We start from the raw sequence: 18026 nt of genomic DNA, 5'->3' as shown, positions 1-18026 counted from the left end.
GAATGATGTCCGAGATCCTGTTTTTCCTGATATCTGCAAATGATCCAGAGCTTGTTGTGCTTGGCATAACTTCAAAATGTGCAGGTGATATCAAACTCAGAAGTACTGGGAACCTCAAAAGGACATACACAGGATGATGCAATGGACGGACAAGAGGAAGATAAAATTGAAAGTGGATAATTATGGAATGATTTGTTTTGGTAGAAAGAGTGTGGTGAGACAATATTAAATGAAAGGTGGATATGCAAAGACATTTGGGTTGGGTAAACATGTGCATAAATCATTAAACAGAGCAAGCTGAGCCTGTAGTTAATAAAGCATTTATTAATAGGGACATACAGTATAAAAGCAAGAATATCATATGAAACTTGTACAGAAAATTGATAGAGCCATAACTCTCACTTTATGTCCAGTTCTGGGTGCCATATTTCGGGAAAGATATGATGAAATTAAAGAGAGAGCAGAAAAGATTCACAAAAATTGTTCTGGGGATAAGGAATGTCAGTTACTGAGTTTGGAGTGGTTGGCATTGTTTTTCTTGGGGAAGAGGAGGCGGTGAAGAGAAGTGAGAAAGAGACTCAAAGTAATGAGGAGCTTGAATAGTCTGAATTGAAAAAGAAATCTATTCCCATTGGTTGAAGGATGAAGTGTTTTTGTACGTGATTGTAAGGAAATTGGACTCAAGAGTAGGAAAACTTTGCCACAGTTACATAGTGTGTCAATGAGATAACATGTGGTGTTACTGTATTATTTCTATCTCCTTACTTAAGAAAGGAAATTATTACATTGTAAGCAGTTCAGAAGAGGTTAACTTGACTGATTCTGGGATGAAGGAGTTAATTTGTGGTGCAATTGTTCCTTTTAATGAATTTGGCAGAAAAGATTTTGACTGGTTACATACCAAACATCAATGACAGAACTAAACTAAAGATAGTGTAGGGGGAGGGGCTTAGATTAGTTCACAGGCCGGCGCAACATCGAGGGCCGAAGGGCCTGTTCTGTGCTGTATTGTTCTATGTTCTATGTTCTAAACAAGGGTATATGGCATCAAATACAATATATTAGTGAAAATAACTGCTGTAATGGATGTTTACAGGACTCAAATTGAAGAACTTGCAATGAAAATCACATTGATCTGACAACTGGTGAATTATTGCTTTCCTGACCTTTACTGGCTGCTTTCTCGGATTTCACAATCAAACCTCTACTCAAAGTGATGTTTTGTGGGATAATTGTTAATTTTGGCACAATGTATCCTGTGTCTGATGAGCCTCTTTGGTCCTTACTAAAGAAATCCATGAGAATTCCACACAGCTCAATTGTGAATTGAATTCAACAAATTTCTGTTATGTAAATGCGCTGTGTAAACTTACATTCCTGCGCTATATGTGCTATATCATAGCATAATCGGCAATGATTGCTCTTTAACAATGCCCTTCCTTAAGATTCTAACATTTGGTTCCCCCTCAGGAACTGCAGGAAACATGAGATCTGATAATGAAGGAATCAGAGGAGCATGCGTGATTTTCTCAATAAATAGAACATAGAACATTACAGCACAGAACAGGCCCTTAAGCCCTTGATGTTGCACTGACCTGTGAGTTAATCTAAGCCCCTCCCCCTACACTATCCCATCATCATCCATATGCTTATCCAAGGACTGCTTAAATGCCCCTAATGTGGCTGAGTTAACTACATTGGCAGACAGGGCATTCCATGCCCTTACCACTCTCTGAGTAAAGAACCTGCCTCTGACTTCTGTCTTATATCTATCACCCCTCAATTTGTAGCTATGCCCCCTCGTACAAGCTGAATTCATCATCCTCGGAAAAAGACTCTCACTGTCCATCCTTTCTAATCCTCTGATCATCTTACATAGAACATAGAGCATAGAACATAGAACATTACAGCACAGTACACGCCCTTCGGTGCTCGATGTTGTGCCGACCTCTCATACCGATCTCAAGCCCATCTAACCTACACTATTCCTTGTACGTCCATATGCTTATCCAATGCCGATTTAAATGTACCTCAAGTTGACGAATCTACTACCGTTGCAGGCAAAGCGTTCCATTCCCTTACTACTCTCTGAGTAAAGAAACTACCTCTGACATCTGTCCTATATCTTTCACCCCTCAATTTAAAGCTATGCCCCTCGTGCTTGCCATCACCATCCTAGGAAAAAGGCTCGCCCTATCCACCCTATCTAACCTTCTGATTATTTTAAATGTTTCAATTAAGTCGTCTCTCAACCTTCTTCTCTCTAACGAAAACAGCCTCAAGTCCCTCAGCCTTTCCTCGTAAGACCTTCCCTCCGTACCAGGCAACATCCTAGTAAATCTCCTCTGCACCCTTTCCAAAGCTTCCACATCTTGTATGCCTCTATTAAATCCCCACTTAGCCTTCTTCTCTCCAATGAGAACAGACCCAAGTCCCTCAGCCTTTCTTCATAAGGCTTTCGCTCCAGACCAGGCAACATCCTGGTAAATCTCCTCTGCAACTTTTCCAATGCTTCCACATCCTTCCTGTAATGGGGCGACCAGAACTGCACACAATATTCCAAATGAAGCCGCATTAGCGTTTTGTACAGTTGCAGCATGACATCACGGCTCCCAAACTCAATCCCTCTACCAATAAAACCTAACACACTGTAAGCCTTCTTAACAGCACTATCAACCTGGGTGGCAACTATCAGGGATCTATGTACATGGACACCAAGATCCCTCTGCACATCCACACCACCAAGAATCTTTCCATTGACCCAGTATTCTGCCTTCCTATTATTCTTCCCAAAGTGAATCACCTCATATTTATCCGCATTGAACTCCATTTGCCAACTTTCAGCCCAATTCTGCAGTTTATCCAAGTCTCCCTGCAACCTGCAACATTCTTCCACACTGTCCACCACTTCACCGACTTTAGTGCAATCTACAACTTACTAACCCACCCACCAATGCCTGTATCCAAGCCACTTATAAAAATGACAAACTGCAGTGGTCCCAAAATAGATCCTTGAGGCACACCACTTGTAACCGGGCTCCAGGCTGAATATTTTCCATCCACCATCACTCGTTGCCTTCTTACAGAAAGCCAGTTTCTAATTCAAACTGCTCTCCCTCAATCCCATGCCTCCATATTTTCTCCAATAGTCTACCACGTGGAACCTTATCAAAGGCTTTACTGAAGTCCATTTGTGAAAATACCATTTTCACATTCATAGAGAAAAATTCTTTCCGATTGAATTACACAATAGCACTTCGAATCGTGCATCTAATACTTTTATTGCTTATGTTGCTGAGGTTCACTGTGGAAATCTATACTGTCATGCACGCAGCAAAATAAAGCATCTGTTCGCACTATGATATGTGATGCAAACCAAACCAAGTGACTTATGAATTCATGTTTATTGCGGTTACCTTCTTGGTTTCAATGGCATGGTTGCAGATATGAACATTCCAAGTGCCAATTTTATGAGCAATAACTCATACTATTCAAATTTATTTTTATGACGACATAACCTTTAAACATAACAATAGTTTCCCAGGTGATGTAAACCAGAAATTGGTACCATTGAGGCATTTGTCTTTTCTTTCAGTCTTTTTCCCAAGCACTTTGAAAGTAGGTTGAGTTATCGTTCAATGAAGCAAATGTTTGGTTTGTACCATGAACTGCTCTAATCTGCGGTAAGCCGAGTAAAACTTTGGTCAGGATCTTCCTGAATGGCAAGTGCTATAGTGAGAAACTTGGGAGAATTGCATGAAAAGTCAAGCAAAGCCTTCCTCTTTTGGAGCAGCAAGTTGCATTTACCAACTAACTTCTGACACTTTACATGCAGGAACAATCACCCAGCTCACTGATTAGATCTGGCTGCGTCTCTGGGCTGCTTGCTTATATCTTTAGCAACCATGTGGTTGCTCATAGCATCCCTAATTCACCTTTTAACATTTTGCCTTCTCAGCAAAAGCTAACAGGCACACAATACACAATGCACACGCCAAGCCAGTCAGCTACTCGTGTCTTCTAGTCATGGGTCAAGGGGACAAACATGTTTATCACCTTGCTACAATCAATCTCACACCGAAACCACATACCAGCAACAAACGCAGAAAATACACTGCATGTGCTTCAGTCAAGTGGCTATGCCTCAAAGTCTAAGGGGAGTATTCCTCAGTCAAGTCAGGGGAGATACCCTTCAGGCAGGGCTCCCAGCAACAGTAAGTTATGGGTAGCCTCTGATATCAGCCCAACAGTGTGGGCACAGGTCATTCAGTTGCTTGGCCTCATCCTCATACAGTGGTCAAATTTTAGGCAACCCATAATCTATCTTGGCTCTTTCAGTCCTATTGTGGGATGTTTACTTCTGAAATGAAAGAATAGGATAAACTGAGTGATGTAGCTGTTAATGTTAGTGCAGCACGGGAAGAGGTGGTGAGATGGTGTGAGTCAGTGAGTAAGAGATGCAATGGCTGTGCAGCGTTAATAGTCTGGGGGAACAGAAACAGAAGGTGCTGGAAAAGCTCAGCAAGTCTGGCAGCATCTGTGAAGAGAAACTCAGAATTAAAGGGGGATGAGAGAGACTCACGGTTGGTATGTTGTTTCCCAGGTGCCAGGGTGCGTGATTTCTCTGATCGTGTTTTTGTGATCCTTAAGGGAGGGGGAGCACCCCCAAGTCGTGGTCCACATTGGCACCAACGACATAGGTAGGAAGAGAGATGGGGATTTAAGGCAGAAATTCAGGGAGCTAGGATGGAAGCTTAGAGCTAGGACGAACAGAGTTGTTGTCTCTGGTTTGTTGCCCGTGCCACGTGCTAGTGAGGCAAGGAATATAGAGAGAGAAGAGTTGAACACGTGGTTACAGGAATGGTGCAGGAGGGAGGGTTTTGGATTCTTGGATAATTGGGGCTCTTTCTGGTGTAGGTGGGACCTCTACAAGCAAGGTGGTCTTCACCTGAACCAGAGGGGTACCAATATCCTGGGGGGGAAATTTGCTAAGGCTATTCAGGTGGGTTTAAACTAATTCAGCAGGGGGATGGGAACCAAAATTGTAGTTCGACTATAGAAAAGGTTGAGAGTAGGGTGGTTTGAAATAAAGTTTCAGGGATGCAAGATGGCAACGGCAAGCGAGAAGTTGGTTTGAAGTGTGTCTACTTCAATGCCAGGAGCGTCCGGAATAAGGTGGGTGAACTTGCAGCATCGGTTAGTACCTGGGACTTCGATGTTGTGGCCATTTCGGACACATGGATAGAGCAGGGACAGGAATGGTTGTTGCAGGTTCCGGGATTTAGATGTTTCAGTAAGAACAGAGAAGATCGTAAAAGTGGGGGAGGTGTGGCATTGTTGGTCAAGGACAGTATTACAGTTGCAGAAAGGATGTTTGGTGACTCATCAACTGAGGTAATATGGGCTGAGGTTAGAAACCGGAAAGGAGAGGTCACCCTGTTGGGATTTTTCTATAGGCCTCCGAATAGTTCCAGAGATGGAGAGGAAAGGATAGCAAAGATGATTCTCGATAGGAGTGAGAGAGACAGGGTAGTTGCATTGGGGGACTTCAACTTTCCAAATATTGATTGGGAACATTATAGTTCGAGTACTATAGATGGGTCAGTTTTTGTCCAGAGTGTGCAGGAGGGCTTCCTGACGCAGTATGTAGACAGGCCAACAAGGGGCGAAGCCACATTGGATTTGATACTGGGTAATGAGCCTGGCCAGGTGTTAGATTTGGAAGTAGGTGAGCACTTTGGTGATAGCAATCACAATTCTGTTATGTTTACTTCAGTGAAGGAAAGGGATAGGTGTATTCCACTGGGCAAGAGTTATAGCTGGGGAAAGGCAATTACGATGAAATTAGGCAAGATTTAGGGAGCATAGGATGGGGAAGGAAACTGCAGGGAATGGGCACATTAGAAATGTGGAGCTTATTCAAGGAAAAGCTCCTGTGTGTCCTAGATAAGTATGTACCTGTCAGGCAGGGAGGAAGCTGTAGAGCGCGGGAGCTGTGGTTTACAAAGGAGGTGGAATCTCTGGTCAAGAGGAAGAAGAAGGCTTATGTTAGGATGAGATGTGAAGGCTCAGTTAGGGCGCTTGAGGGCTACAAGGTAGCCAGGAAAGACCTAAAGAGAGAGCTCAGAGATCCAGGAGGAGACATGAGAAGTTGTTGGTGGATAGGACCAGGGTAAACCCTAAGGCTTTCTATAGGTATTTAAGGAATAAAAGAATGACAAAAGTAAGATTAGGGCCAATCAAGTGTAGTAATGGTAAGTTGTGTGTGGAGTCAGATGAGATAGGGGAAGCATGAAATGAATATTTTTCAACATTATTCACTCTAGAAAACGACAATGTTGTCGAGGAGAATACTGAGATACAAGCCACTAGACTAGGTGGGATTGAGGTTTACAAGGAAGAGGTATTAGAAATCCTACAGAGGGTGAAGATAGATGAGTCCCCTGGGCCGGATGGGATTTATCCTAGGATCGTCTGGGAAGCCAGGGAGGAGATTGCTGAGCCTTTGGCATTGATTTTTAACTCGTCATTGTCTACAGGAATAGTGCCAGATGACTGCAGGATAGCAAATGTGGTTCCCATGTTCAAGAAGGGGAGTAGAGACAACCCTGGTAATTATAGACCAGTGAGCCTTACCTCAGTTGTTGGTAAAGTGTTGGAAAAGGTTATAAGGGACAGGATTTATAATCATCCAGAAAAGAATAAATTGATTATGGATAGTCAACATGGTTTTGTGAAGGGAAGTTCGTGCCTCACAAAACTTATTGAGTTTTTTGAGAAGGTGGCCAAACAGGTAGATGAGAGTAAACCGGTTGATGTGGTGTATATGGATTACAGAAAGGCGTTCGATAAGGTTCCCCACAGTAGGCTATTGTACAAAATGCGGAGGAATGGGATTGTGGGAGATAAAGCAGTTTGGATCGGAAATTGGCTTGCTGAAAGAAGGCAGAGGGTGGTGGTTGATGGGAAATGTTCATCCTGGAGACCAGTTACTAGTGGTGTACCGCAAGGGTCGGTGTTGGGTCCACTGCTGTTTGTCATTTTTATAAATGACCTGGATGAGAGCGTGGAAGGATGGGTTAGTAAATTTGCAGACGACACTAAGGTCAGTGGCATTGTGGATAGTGACGAAGGATGCTGTAGGTTGCAGAGAGATCTAGATAAGGTGCAGAACTGGGCTGAGAGGTGGCAAATGGAGTTTAATGCAGACAAGTGTGAGGTGATGCACTTTAGTAGGAGTAACTGGAAGGCAAATTACTGGGCTAATGGTGAGATTCTTGGCAGTGTAGATGAGCAGAGAGATCGCGGTGTCCATGTACACAGATCCTTGAAAGTTGCCACCCAGGTTGACAGGGCTGTCAAGAAGGCATACAGTGTTTTAGCTTTTATTAATAGAGGGATCAAGTTCCGGAACCAAGAGGTTATGGTGAAGCTGTACAAAACTCTGGTGCGGCCGCACTTGGAGTATTGTGTACAGTTCTGGTCACCGCATTATAAGAAGGATGTAGAAGCTTTGGAAAGGGTGCAGAGGAGATTTACTAGGATGTTGCCTGGTATGGAGGGAAGGTCTTATGAGGAAAGGCTGAGGGACTTGAGGCTGTTTTCCTCAGAGGGAAGAAGGTTGAGAGGTGACTTAATTGAAACATATAAAATAATCAGAGGGTTAGATAGGGTGGATAAGGAGAGCCTTTTTCCTCGGATGGTGACGGCAAGCACGAGGGGACATAGCTTTAAATTGAGGGGTGAAAGATATAGGACAGATGTCAGACGTAGTTTCTTTACTCAGAGAGTAGTAAGGGAATGGAACACTTTGCTTGCAACGATAGTAGATTCGCCAACTTGAGGTACATTTAAGTCGTCATTGGATATGCATATGGACGTACATGGAATAGTGTAGGTTAGATAGGCTTGAGATCGGTATGACAGGTCGGCACAACATGGAGCGCCGAAGGGCCTGTACTGTGCTGTAATGTTCTATGTTCTATGGTTTGGGTTCGAGAAGCCTTCCTCAGAATTGATGATAGCTAGGAAAATATTAGTTTATATGCAGAAGATAGGGTGGGGGCAGGAGTTGAAGAGTGAGCGATAGGTGGGTATAGTGCCCAACGATTGAGAGAAGACCGGTCAGATAGGCAAAGGAGTTGATAACAACCTGTCTTGGAGGGTGGATAGTTGTTAATGGGGAGTGTTAGTGACTAACAACAGGGGTTATGTAATGGCAGGCTATGTGGCAACAAGTGATGGTGGGCTGGAACATGGGAGAGTTTAGGCCCTAAAATTATTGAATTCGATATTGAGCCTGGAGGGCTGCAGTGTCCGCAAGCAGAAAATTAGGTTTGTTATTCCAGCTTGCACTGAGCTTCACTGGAACACTGCAGCAGGCCTGAGGCAGAGATGTTGGCTGGGGAACAGGGGTGGTGGTGGGGGCTGGTGTGTTAAAGTGACAGGCAACTGGAAACTCAGGGTCTTTTTTTGCTTGCAGAACATGGATGTTCTTCGAAGTGGTCAGCCAGTCTATACTACGTTTCCCCACTGTGAAGGAGGCCACGTTGTGAGCACCGAATGCAGTGGACTAGATTCTGGGAAGTGTAGGTAAAATGTTGCTTCACCTGGAAACTATGTTTGTGCCCTTGGATACTGGGGAGGAAGGAGGTAAGTAGGCAATTGTTACACCTTCATCTATTGCAGGGGAATGTGCCGTTGGGCTGTGGGGGTTATGCTGGGAGTGAAGGAAGAGTGGACCAGGGCATCCCAGAGGAATGGCCCCTACGAAAGGTGGACAACAGAGGGGAGGGGAGTAGGTGTCTGGTGGTGGCATCTCACTTGAGATGGCAGAAACGGTGTCTGATGATCTTCTGGATGTGGCCGCTGGTGGCAAGAACAAAGGGAGCCTTATTGGGTCTTGACCCGAAATGTCAGCTTTCCTGTTCCGCTGATGCTGCTTGGCCTGCATCATCCAGCTCTACATCTTGTTATCGCAGAACCCTATTGCTGTTTCAGGGGTGAAGAGAAGGGGTAAGGGCGGAAATGTGGGAGATGTGTTGGATCTGGTTGAAGGCCCTGTCGACAATGGTGCAACTCATCATGTAATTCCATGAAAATAACACTTTTCTGAAGTGTAAGGTTCAGCTCCCCGTTTTTCTTAACTTTCCGGTCACCAACAAAGATCAAAGTGTAGTCCATCCAACACAATTGTGAGAAATGTGATTCCAAAGATACCAAAAGAAAACAACACACTGTTCACTATCTGGACTTGAAAAAATGTTATAAGTTAGCTTATTAATTAGTTAACTTAGTGTCCACAAACTATGTTTGAACTGCACTGAGAAACAATTTTATTTAAAATCACTTTTAAATTGAATCACATTTTAAATTAATCTTTACCTAAATTGTGAAAAATAGACAAGAATTCTGAAATGTGAGTGATATCTCTCCACCAAATAATTGAAAGAACTGTGTAGAATATGACGTGGATGGCAAAGGAGACGGTTAGCAAGATACACACTGAAGGGAATGATTTTACCGAGGCTGATCACAGGGAGATTGCTGGACTTCACTGTTAGTCTTGTTTTATTACATGCCAGAGATCAGTAATAGTTTTCCTGATGAACAGAAACCTTTTCATGTTTTGATGATCTACGCAGCCTAGGTAGCTTACAGTATTGTGGTATATCCACTATTTGGTCTAATAGCATTCACTGTTAGTTGATATACAACGTCCGCTGATTCTGTGAACAATCTGTCCTGGCCTTCCTCTTTCTAGTTCAAATTTTGTACGAGGTACAAAAGCTTAACAGACAGTAAAAAGAGCTTTCATTATCACTCATTTCACCAGATTACGCAAGGAAATAATTTTTAACAGCTTGAAGCAAACAAATTGTTTTGTGAGAAACAAAAAAACAAATTGCTAGAAAAGCTCAGCAAGTCTAGCAGCAGTTGTGGAGAGAAATCAGAGTTAACATTTTCAGGTCGAGTGACTTTTCCTAAGAATTGTTCCTCAGAACTTTCTGACAAATGCTGCAAGCCTTACTGAGCTTTTCCAGCAATTTTTGTTTTGCTTCCGATTTACAGCATCTGCAGTTCTTTCAGTTTTTAAATATTTTGCAATCATTGTTCCTGGCTAGCTAAACCTCAGACATTAGGAACAGTAGGGAGAAATGTATTCCTGTACTGAGTTAATCAACTTCACAATCAAACAATTTCTGAGTTAAGATTTTTACAAAGATCTTTTTAGTACAGAAAAAAGTTATGGAGCTGTTTGTTCTATTTAAGAACATCAGAGAATTAAATGATTTGGAAGCATAATTTTTTAAACTGCAAATGCACAACTTACATTCTACTTCATTATTAACATTCTGGTATTGACCTGCAATGTCGGAATTATCAGGAACAGCTCTTGTGCCTTGGAATTCAGCTCCTGTACATGGTTGCGCCACTTGGAAAATCACAGAAAGTAGTTGGAACAGTATTTTCCAGGCTCTGTTCATTGGTTATTCAATGAAGGATTTGCAATCCTCTTCTGTATACACTTCTTCCATTAAACAGTGATAATTTCCATGAATAAAAACAAATAACCAAGTATCAACACGATGTAGAGGCACGGCTTAGCACACTCATTACACAGTATTGTGCTATTCCTGGAAGGATTGTAAAGTCCCACTGACTTCACAATATCTGCCTTGGAAATGTTTAACTAGGGAGCTTTATCTTTTCTGTTATCTTCAAATGAGTAATTCCAATTGTAGTATTAAAATTGTACTAAGCTTCAAATTCATTGCATTTGCAGAAGCTCGTTGTATATTCAAACACAATCATTTGTGGTGCTGCCAACGTACAAAGTTAATTGTATTTTTTTAACTTCAAGTAACTTTTCCTGGTGTACTCCTGGCAAAGCTAATTCAGATGCTGTACAGTACAAGAGTCACATCCATGCCAATGCCAAGTTAAATGCCAAGCTAAGCACTGGTTGAACTTAATCAGCTATTCCTAGGCATTTGAAAACAATGGGCATCTCTCCAGTTGGTTATTTGATCACAAGATCAAAACATGCTCTTTATTTTAATTGATTTGTGGGATATGGGTGTCGCTGGCTGGCCAGCATTTATTGCCCATCCTTAGTTGTCTTTGAACTGAGTCGCTTACTAAGCCATTTTTGAGGGCAGTCGAGAGTTAGAACATAGAACATAGAACATTACAGCACAGTACAGGCCCTTCGGCCGTCCATGTTGTGCCGACCTGTCATACCGATCTCAAGCCTATCTAACCTACACTATTCCATGTACGCCCATATGCTTGTCCAATGACGACTTAAATGTACCTAAAGTTGGCGAATCTACTACCGTTGCAGGCAAAGCGTTCCATTCCCTTACTACTCTCTGAGTAAAGAAACTACCTCTGACATCTGTCCTTTATCTTTCACCCCTCAATTTAAAGCTATGCCCCCTCGTGCTCGCCGTCACCATCCGAGGAAAAAGGCTCTCCTTATCCACCCTATCTAACCCTCTGATTATTTTATACGTCTCAGTTAAGTCACCTCTCAACCTTCTTCCCTCTGAGGAAAACAGCCTCAAGTCCCTCAGCCTTTCCTCATAAGACCTTCCCTCCATACCAGGCAACATCCTAGTAAATCTCCTCTGCACCCTTTCCAAAGCTTCCACATCCGTCTTATAATGCGGTGACCAGAACTGTACACAATACTCCAAGTGCGGCCGCGCAAGAGTTTTGTACAGCTTCACCATAACCTCTTCGTTCCGGAACTCGATCCTTCCATTTATAAAAAGCTGAAACACTGTATGCCTCATTAACAGCCCTGTCAACCTGGGTGGCAACTTTCAAGGATCTGTGTACATGGACACCGAGATCTCTCTGCTCATTAACACTGCTAAGAATCTTACCATTAGCCCTGTACTTTGCCTTCCGGTTACTCCTACCAAAGTGCATCACCTCACACTTGTCTGCATTAACCTCCATTTGCCACCTCTCAGCCCAGCTCTGCAGCTTATCTATGTCTCTCTGCAACCTACAGCATCCTACAGTTAACCACTTTGCTGTGGATCTGGAGTCATATATAGGCCAGGCCAGGCATGGACAACAGATCTCATTCCCTAAAGGACATTACTGAGCCAGATGGGTTTTTCCTCAACAATCAACAATGCTTTCATGGTCATCTATAATTCATGATTTTTTTTATATAATTGAAATTCAACCATCTCCCATGGCAGGATTTGAACCCAGGTCCCCAGAACATTAACTGAGTTTCTGGATTAATTGTCGAGCAATAATACCATTAGTTCATTGGCTCACCTGAAATCCAAAGCATTATACTAAAGTTTGAATTTGGTAATCTTGTCAGCTCAAAATGTTTTGTTGGCATAAATGTTATATTAACAACATATAATGATGTGCAACTAAGTATATCTATTAGGGGCAATTTGATTGATTGCTTATTGTTGTCACATGTACTGAGGTACAATGAAAGAGGTGATTTGCGTGTTTTATGGGTAGATCATACTATACAAAGTGTATCAAGGTAGCAGAACAGAATTCAAAATGAGTGTTTTAGCCCCAGCAAAGGTACAGAGAAAGACATCAGAATTAACATTTGAGATGTCTGTTCAAAAGTCTGATAACAATGAGAAAGAAGCTGTTCTTGAATCTTTTCATGTGTGTATTCAAACTTTTAGGTCCTCTGTCCAACAGAAGAGAGTGTAAGAGTGTAAAACTAGGGTGGAAGGGGTCTTCAATAATGTTGGTTGCTTTGCTAAGACGGTAGGGAATATAAATGGAATCAATGGATGGCAAGCTGGTTTGTGTGATGGACTGGGTTGTGTTTGCAACTTTCTGTCATTTCTTGCAGTCTTGGTGTAGCCATACCAAGCTGTGAAGCATTCAAATAGAATGCTTCCTATGGGTCATCTATAAAATTGGTATGATTCCTTTTGGACATGCCGAATGTCATTAGTTTCCTATGGAAGCAAAGATGTTGTTGCGATTTCCTGACTGACATTGACATGAGAAGACCAAGACAGTTTGTTGGTGATCACCACTCCTAGGGACTCGACACTTTCGACCATCTCCAGCTCAGCACCATTTATGCTGACAGGGACACACCTTCCACTCTGCTTCCTGAAGTCAATGATCAGCTTCTTCATTTCTCTGACATTGATAGAGCGATTGTTGTCTTTACACCATGCTGCTGAGCACACAATCTCCTTCTTGTAATCTGTCACGTCATTGTTTGAGATCTGACCTACAATTGTGCTCTTGTAAGCAAACCTGTGAATGGAGTTGGGGTGGAATTTGGTCACAAAATGTGAATATGTAAGTAATTTAGCAGGGGTTGAGTCTGCAACTTTGCAGGATACCAGTGTTAAGGATAATGGTGCAGGAGGTGTTGTCCCTTATTCTTACTGACTGCAGTCCATTAGTCAGGAAATCAAAGATCTAGTTACAGAGAAGAGAGCCCAAACCTAGGTCAAAGTTTGGAGATGAGTTTGTTTGGGATTATGGTGTTGAAGGCAGAATTGTAGTCAATAAATAGGAGTCAACGTAGGTGTCCTGGTCATCCAAATATTTCAGAGGTGACTGTAGGGCCAGGGAGATGGCATCTGCCATGGAAATTTTGCACCATTAGGTGAATTGGAAAGGTTCAAGGCAGTTTGGTAGGCTGCAGTTGATGTGAGCTATGACTAACCTTGTGAAGCACTTCATAATTATGGAGTTCAAAGCCACCAGGAGCTAGTCATTGAGGCACACTGCATGATTTTTCTTTGGCACTGGAATGATGATGGTCTTCTTGAAGTAGGTGGGACTTCAGATCGTAGCAAGGAGACGTGAAAGATATCTGCGAATACTCCCAACAGTCAGTCTGCACAGGATCTGAGTGCACGGCTGCGGGCTTTATCCAGGCCAATTACTTTCCATGGGTTCACTCTTATGAAAGCTGGTCTAATGTCTGCTGCAGTGACCATGGATACAGGAGCATCCGAGGCTGTTGGGATCGGTGACATCGTTTCACTGACCTTCTGTTCCAAGCAAGTGTCGAATACATCGAGCTCATCAGGGATATACTGTTGTCCATGATGCTGATCGATTTCACTTTGTAGCCTGCGATATTGAGTAAGACTTGTCACAAATGATAGGTCACCAGGTGGCTGGTCTCAGCCTCAAGCTTAGTTCGGTTTTACTTCTTTGCTTCTCTGATGACCTTATAAAGGTCGTACCTGGACTTGCTGTTCAGCTTAGACCTCAGCTTCAATAGGGAGCGGATCACCCGATTCAACCCTGGTTTCTAACTGGAGAATGTTTGGGGTGGCAGGGTGGCTCAGTGATTAGCACTGCGGCTTCATAGCTCCAGGGACCCAAGTTCATTTCCAACCTCAGGCAACTGTCTGTGTGGAGTTTGCACAATGCTCCCCGTGTCTGCATGGGTTTCCTCCAGGTGCTCCGGTTTCCTCCCACAGCCCAAAGATGTGTAGGCTAGGTGGATCGGCCATGCTAAATTGCCCATAGCATTCAGGGGTGTGTCGGTTATAGCGGGATGGGTCTGTGTGGGATGCTTCAAGGGGCAGTGTGGACTTGTTGGGCCAAACAGGCCTGTTTCCACACTGTAGGGAATCGAATCTTAACTTTTACAGAACACAGTCTTCTCCACACTTACTAGTGAAGTCTGTGATGGTAGTGGCATACTCATTTAGGTTGGCTACTGAGTTCTTGAATATGTACCAGTCCACTGACTCTAAGGATTTCCATAGAAGCCTTCCTGCTGCCTCAGACTAACATTACACTATTTTCTGTACACGCTTCAATTTCTGCTTGTAAGTCAGGAGGAGGAGCACAGCATGGTAATCTGATTTTCCAAAATGCGGACAGGGAATGGAGCAGTAGGCATCATTGATGATTGTCGAAGGACGTTTGGACCTCTGGTGGGGCAGGTGACATGTTGATGATATTTTGATACCACGTTCTTGTGGTTGGTTAGTTCGAAGTCACCAGCTACAATGAGCAAGGCTGTGGAGTATTCTGTCTTATGTCTATTTGTAGCATTGTATGCTTTTGTCAAGTATACTCTTCACTTCCATATGGGTGGGATGTAGATCACTGTCAGGATAGCAGAGGTGAATGTGCATGACAGGCAGTAGGGACAACTGTTAGAATTCAGAAATAGGAAGGGTGCAATAACAATGTTGGAGCTGTACTACAGGCCTCCCAACAGCGAGCATGAGATAGACATACAAATATGTAAACAGATAATGGAAAGGTGTAGGAGAAACAGGGTGGTGGTGATGGGAGATTTTAATTTTCCCCAACATTGACTGGGATTCACTCAGTGTTAGGGGTCAAGACGGAGCAGAATTTGTAAGGTGTGTCCAGGAGGGTTTTCTAAAGCAATATGTATGTAGTCCAACTCGGGAAGGGGCCCTATTGGACCTGGTGCTGGGGAATGAACTCGGCCAGGTGGTTGATATTACAGTAGGGGACTACTTTGGAAATAGCGACCACAATTCCGTCAGTTTTACTATACTCATGGACAAGGATGGGAGTGGCCCTAAAGGAAGAGTACTAAACTGGGGGAAGGCAGACTATACCAAGATTCGGCAGGATCTGAGGAATGTAGTTGGGGAGAAACTGTTTGAAGGTAAATCCACATTTGATATGTAGGAGGCTTTTAAAGAGAGGTTGATTAGCTTGCAGGAGAGACATGTTCCTGTGAAAATGAGGAATGGAAATGGCAAGATTAAGGAAGCATGGATGACAGGTGAAATTGTGAGACTAGCCAAGAGGAAAAAGGAAGCAGGGCCTGTTCCTGTGCTGTAATTTTCTTAGTTACTGTAAGATATTCTAGTCTTGGGGAGCAATAACTCGCTAGGGTTGCAACTTTCGAGCACCGGTCAGGTGTAACAAGACTGAGCCGTGTCTCTGTAAAGCAGAGCGCACAGCAGTTTCTTAATTCCCTTTGGAAGTTGAGTCTTGCTTTAAGTTCATCCATCTTGTTCTCAGTGGCTTGGTCTTTTGCCAGGTATGTGCTGGGGACAGGGAGTTGAAACATTGAAATTTCAGTCTCACCTGAAGTCCAGTACGTCTCCCACATTTCCTGGCTGCTCCTAGTCATTCCCACACATTAGTGAGGAAGATCTGCTGCTCTGATAGTGGGATCCTGGGCACCAATCACAGTGTTGAGCATTCTGGGAGCAGTGGTGCAATTTGTGGGGGAGGGGTTGGGGGGGGTTTGTGGTGGGGGTCTTGTGGCTGGTTCAGTCAGGCCTCCTTGATGTCGGGTCACCATGGGGTCAGATGTTGTTCTCACACTGGTCAGGCTTCAGTTCCACGCTTCCATGAGGAAGTCAGGCTTGTGGGAAGCCAATAGCCCCTTAGTTCCCCTGGGTTTGCGGTTTCCCAGTTGTAGTCGAGTCTATCATAGAATTTTTAAACCTAGAAGTATATTTAAGAGAACATTGTTAGTAATTCTGACGGACGTAGAATAGAGGTTTAGAAGGGCAGAATGATTATATGGTATGTAAGAATAATATCTGCTGTAGACAACTCGCTAAATGTTACCACACTTCAGTGCTACCTTGAATGGACAGATTTTTTTTACCTGTGGAAAAAGAAGAATGTTGTTTAATGTCTCACAGCAGTTTACTCCTAAGCGACTCACTCACAACATCAAGATGGTATCAAAACATGTGACTTGAGAGTATCACAGTCTCATAATGTTTCAAAGTCTTCAACATAACTTGAGCCCCTTGAAACTTGATGCACTGATTAAAGCACACTGTTGTCCACAGCCAAGCAATTTAATATGACTGAAGTATCTGTGAATCTGATGTTTGCACATAACAGTGAGCTGTAATACATTTTCTGTTGGATTCTTCAATCCCATGTCACCCACACCTAATTCTTATTTTATGGAAGATAGCTGCATTAGGAACAAATACCCAGACGGAGGCAAAACGCACATCAACATGAAAGTAAGTGTGTAGGTACTTGAACCTTCAAGTGCCCTATTGCAATGTTTTGAAAAACAAATTACAAAAGAGTAGTGTGGAGTTTGAGAGAATGTTCCCAAAGGATAACCTTTGGATATATGCTGAGGTAGACAGGCAAGGAGAGGTTTGACTGTATCACTGAACCCTGGCCTGTTACCAGGTGCTCATCTCTTGACAGTTCAACTTTCACTACCCCACAAACACACACATATGTGCACACATACATGTGTGCACACATACACAGTACAAATACACACATATGCGCACACAAACAGACACAAACACACACACACACACATACACACACCCCTTGTATTTCAGGGCACTGATATTTTGACTGCCCAAAATAAAAGTCGGGATGAACTGGAAAGTCTAAAATGTTAACCGCATTCATGACTTGATTCATTTAGCAACTGTCATTTCAGGCCTGATTTAAAATCTTTAAGACCTGAGCCTCCTTCAAAAACAGGGTTTGAATGTAATTTTGTTCATCGGGTAATGACTGTGTTCCGAATACATATTGTAGTCTAACCATATACGGTACATTTAACATTCCACGTATCCCAGGATATATTAAAACAGTTCAAGCTAGCTATGCCAAATTTTCATTTGGAAATTCAAACAGAATTCAAAAACAAATGCATAATAAGTATCTGGTCCCCCACAATGACATATCTTTCCACTCCAGGATCAGTACCTCTGGAGCACACCCCCAACCCCTTAAGGATTTATTCTTGACCCCGACCACCACCCCCCATTTCTCACCTACAGGCAGCTGCTTGGCAACATCATCTGAAAGAAGGGGGTTAGGTGCCATCTGTATGTTGATGACAACAAGCCCCATGTCACTACCAAAGAAAAGAAAATTACTGCAGGTATCAGAGATCTGAAATAAAAAATAAACAAGAAATGACAGAGAAAGTCAGCTCGTCTTTCCAAAGATGAGTAAGTTTGGACTTAAAACATCAAATCTGTAACTTTCTGCATGGATTCTGCCAGAGCTGTTGCACCTCTCCAGCATGTTCTGTTTGTATTTCA

At 43.0% G+C, this 18026-nt stretch overlaps 1 protein-coding gene across 3 annotated transcripts in view; it reads right to left on the bottom strand.

Moving 5' to 3' along the window:
* Nucleotides 1–16163, bottom strand: part of malrd1 (MAM and LDL receptor class A domain containing 1) — a 414264-nt gene extending 398101 nt beyond the window's left edge. Inside the window, exon 1 of one of the 3 annotated variants that reach the window (XM_048551253.2) lies at nucleotides 16066–16163. In XM_048551253.2, coding sequence (XP_048407210.2) covers nucleotides 16066–16111 — 46 coding nt within the window. In that variant the 5' untranslated portion in view covers nucleotides 16112–16163. Of the gene's footprint in view, nucleotides 1–10333; nucleotides 10738–16065 lie in introns of those variants that run through there. The other 2 variants (XM_059638768.1, XM_059638771.1) reach the window with 2 other exon arrangements.
* Nucleotides 16164–18026: the final 1863 nt, after the last annotated feature.

Source organism: Stegostoma tigrinum, chromosome 2, assembly GCF_030684315.1.
Source record: "Stegostoma tigrinum isolate sSteTig4 chromosome 2, sSteTig4.hap1, whole genome shotgun sequence".
In the NCBI taxonomy this organism is placed as follows: domain Eukaryota; kingdom Metazoa; phylum Chordata; class Chondrichthyes; order Orectolobiformes; family Stegostomatidae; genus Stegostoma; species Stegostoma tigrinum.
The sequence above is the reverse complement of the archived record's forward strand: the minus strand, read 5'-3'. Positions and strand labels throughout refer to the sequence as shown.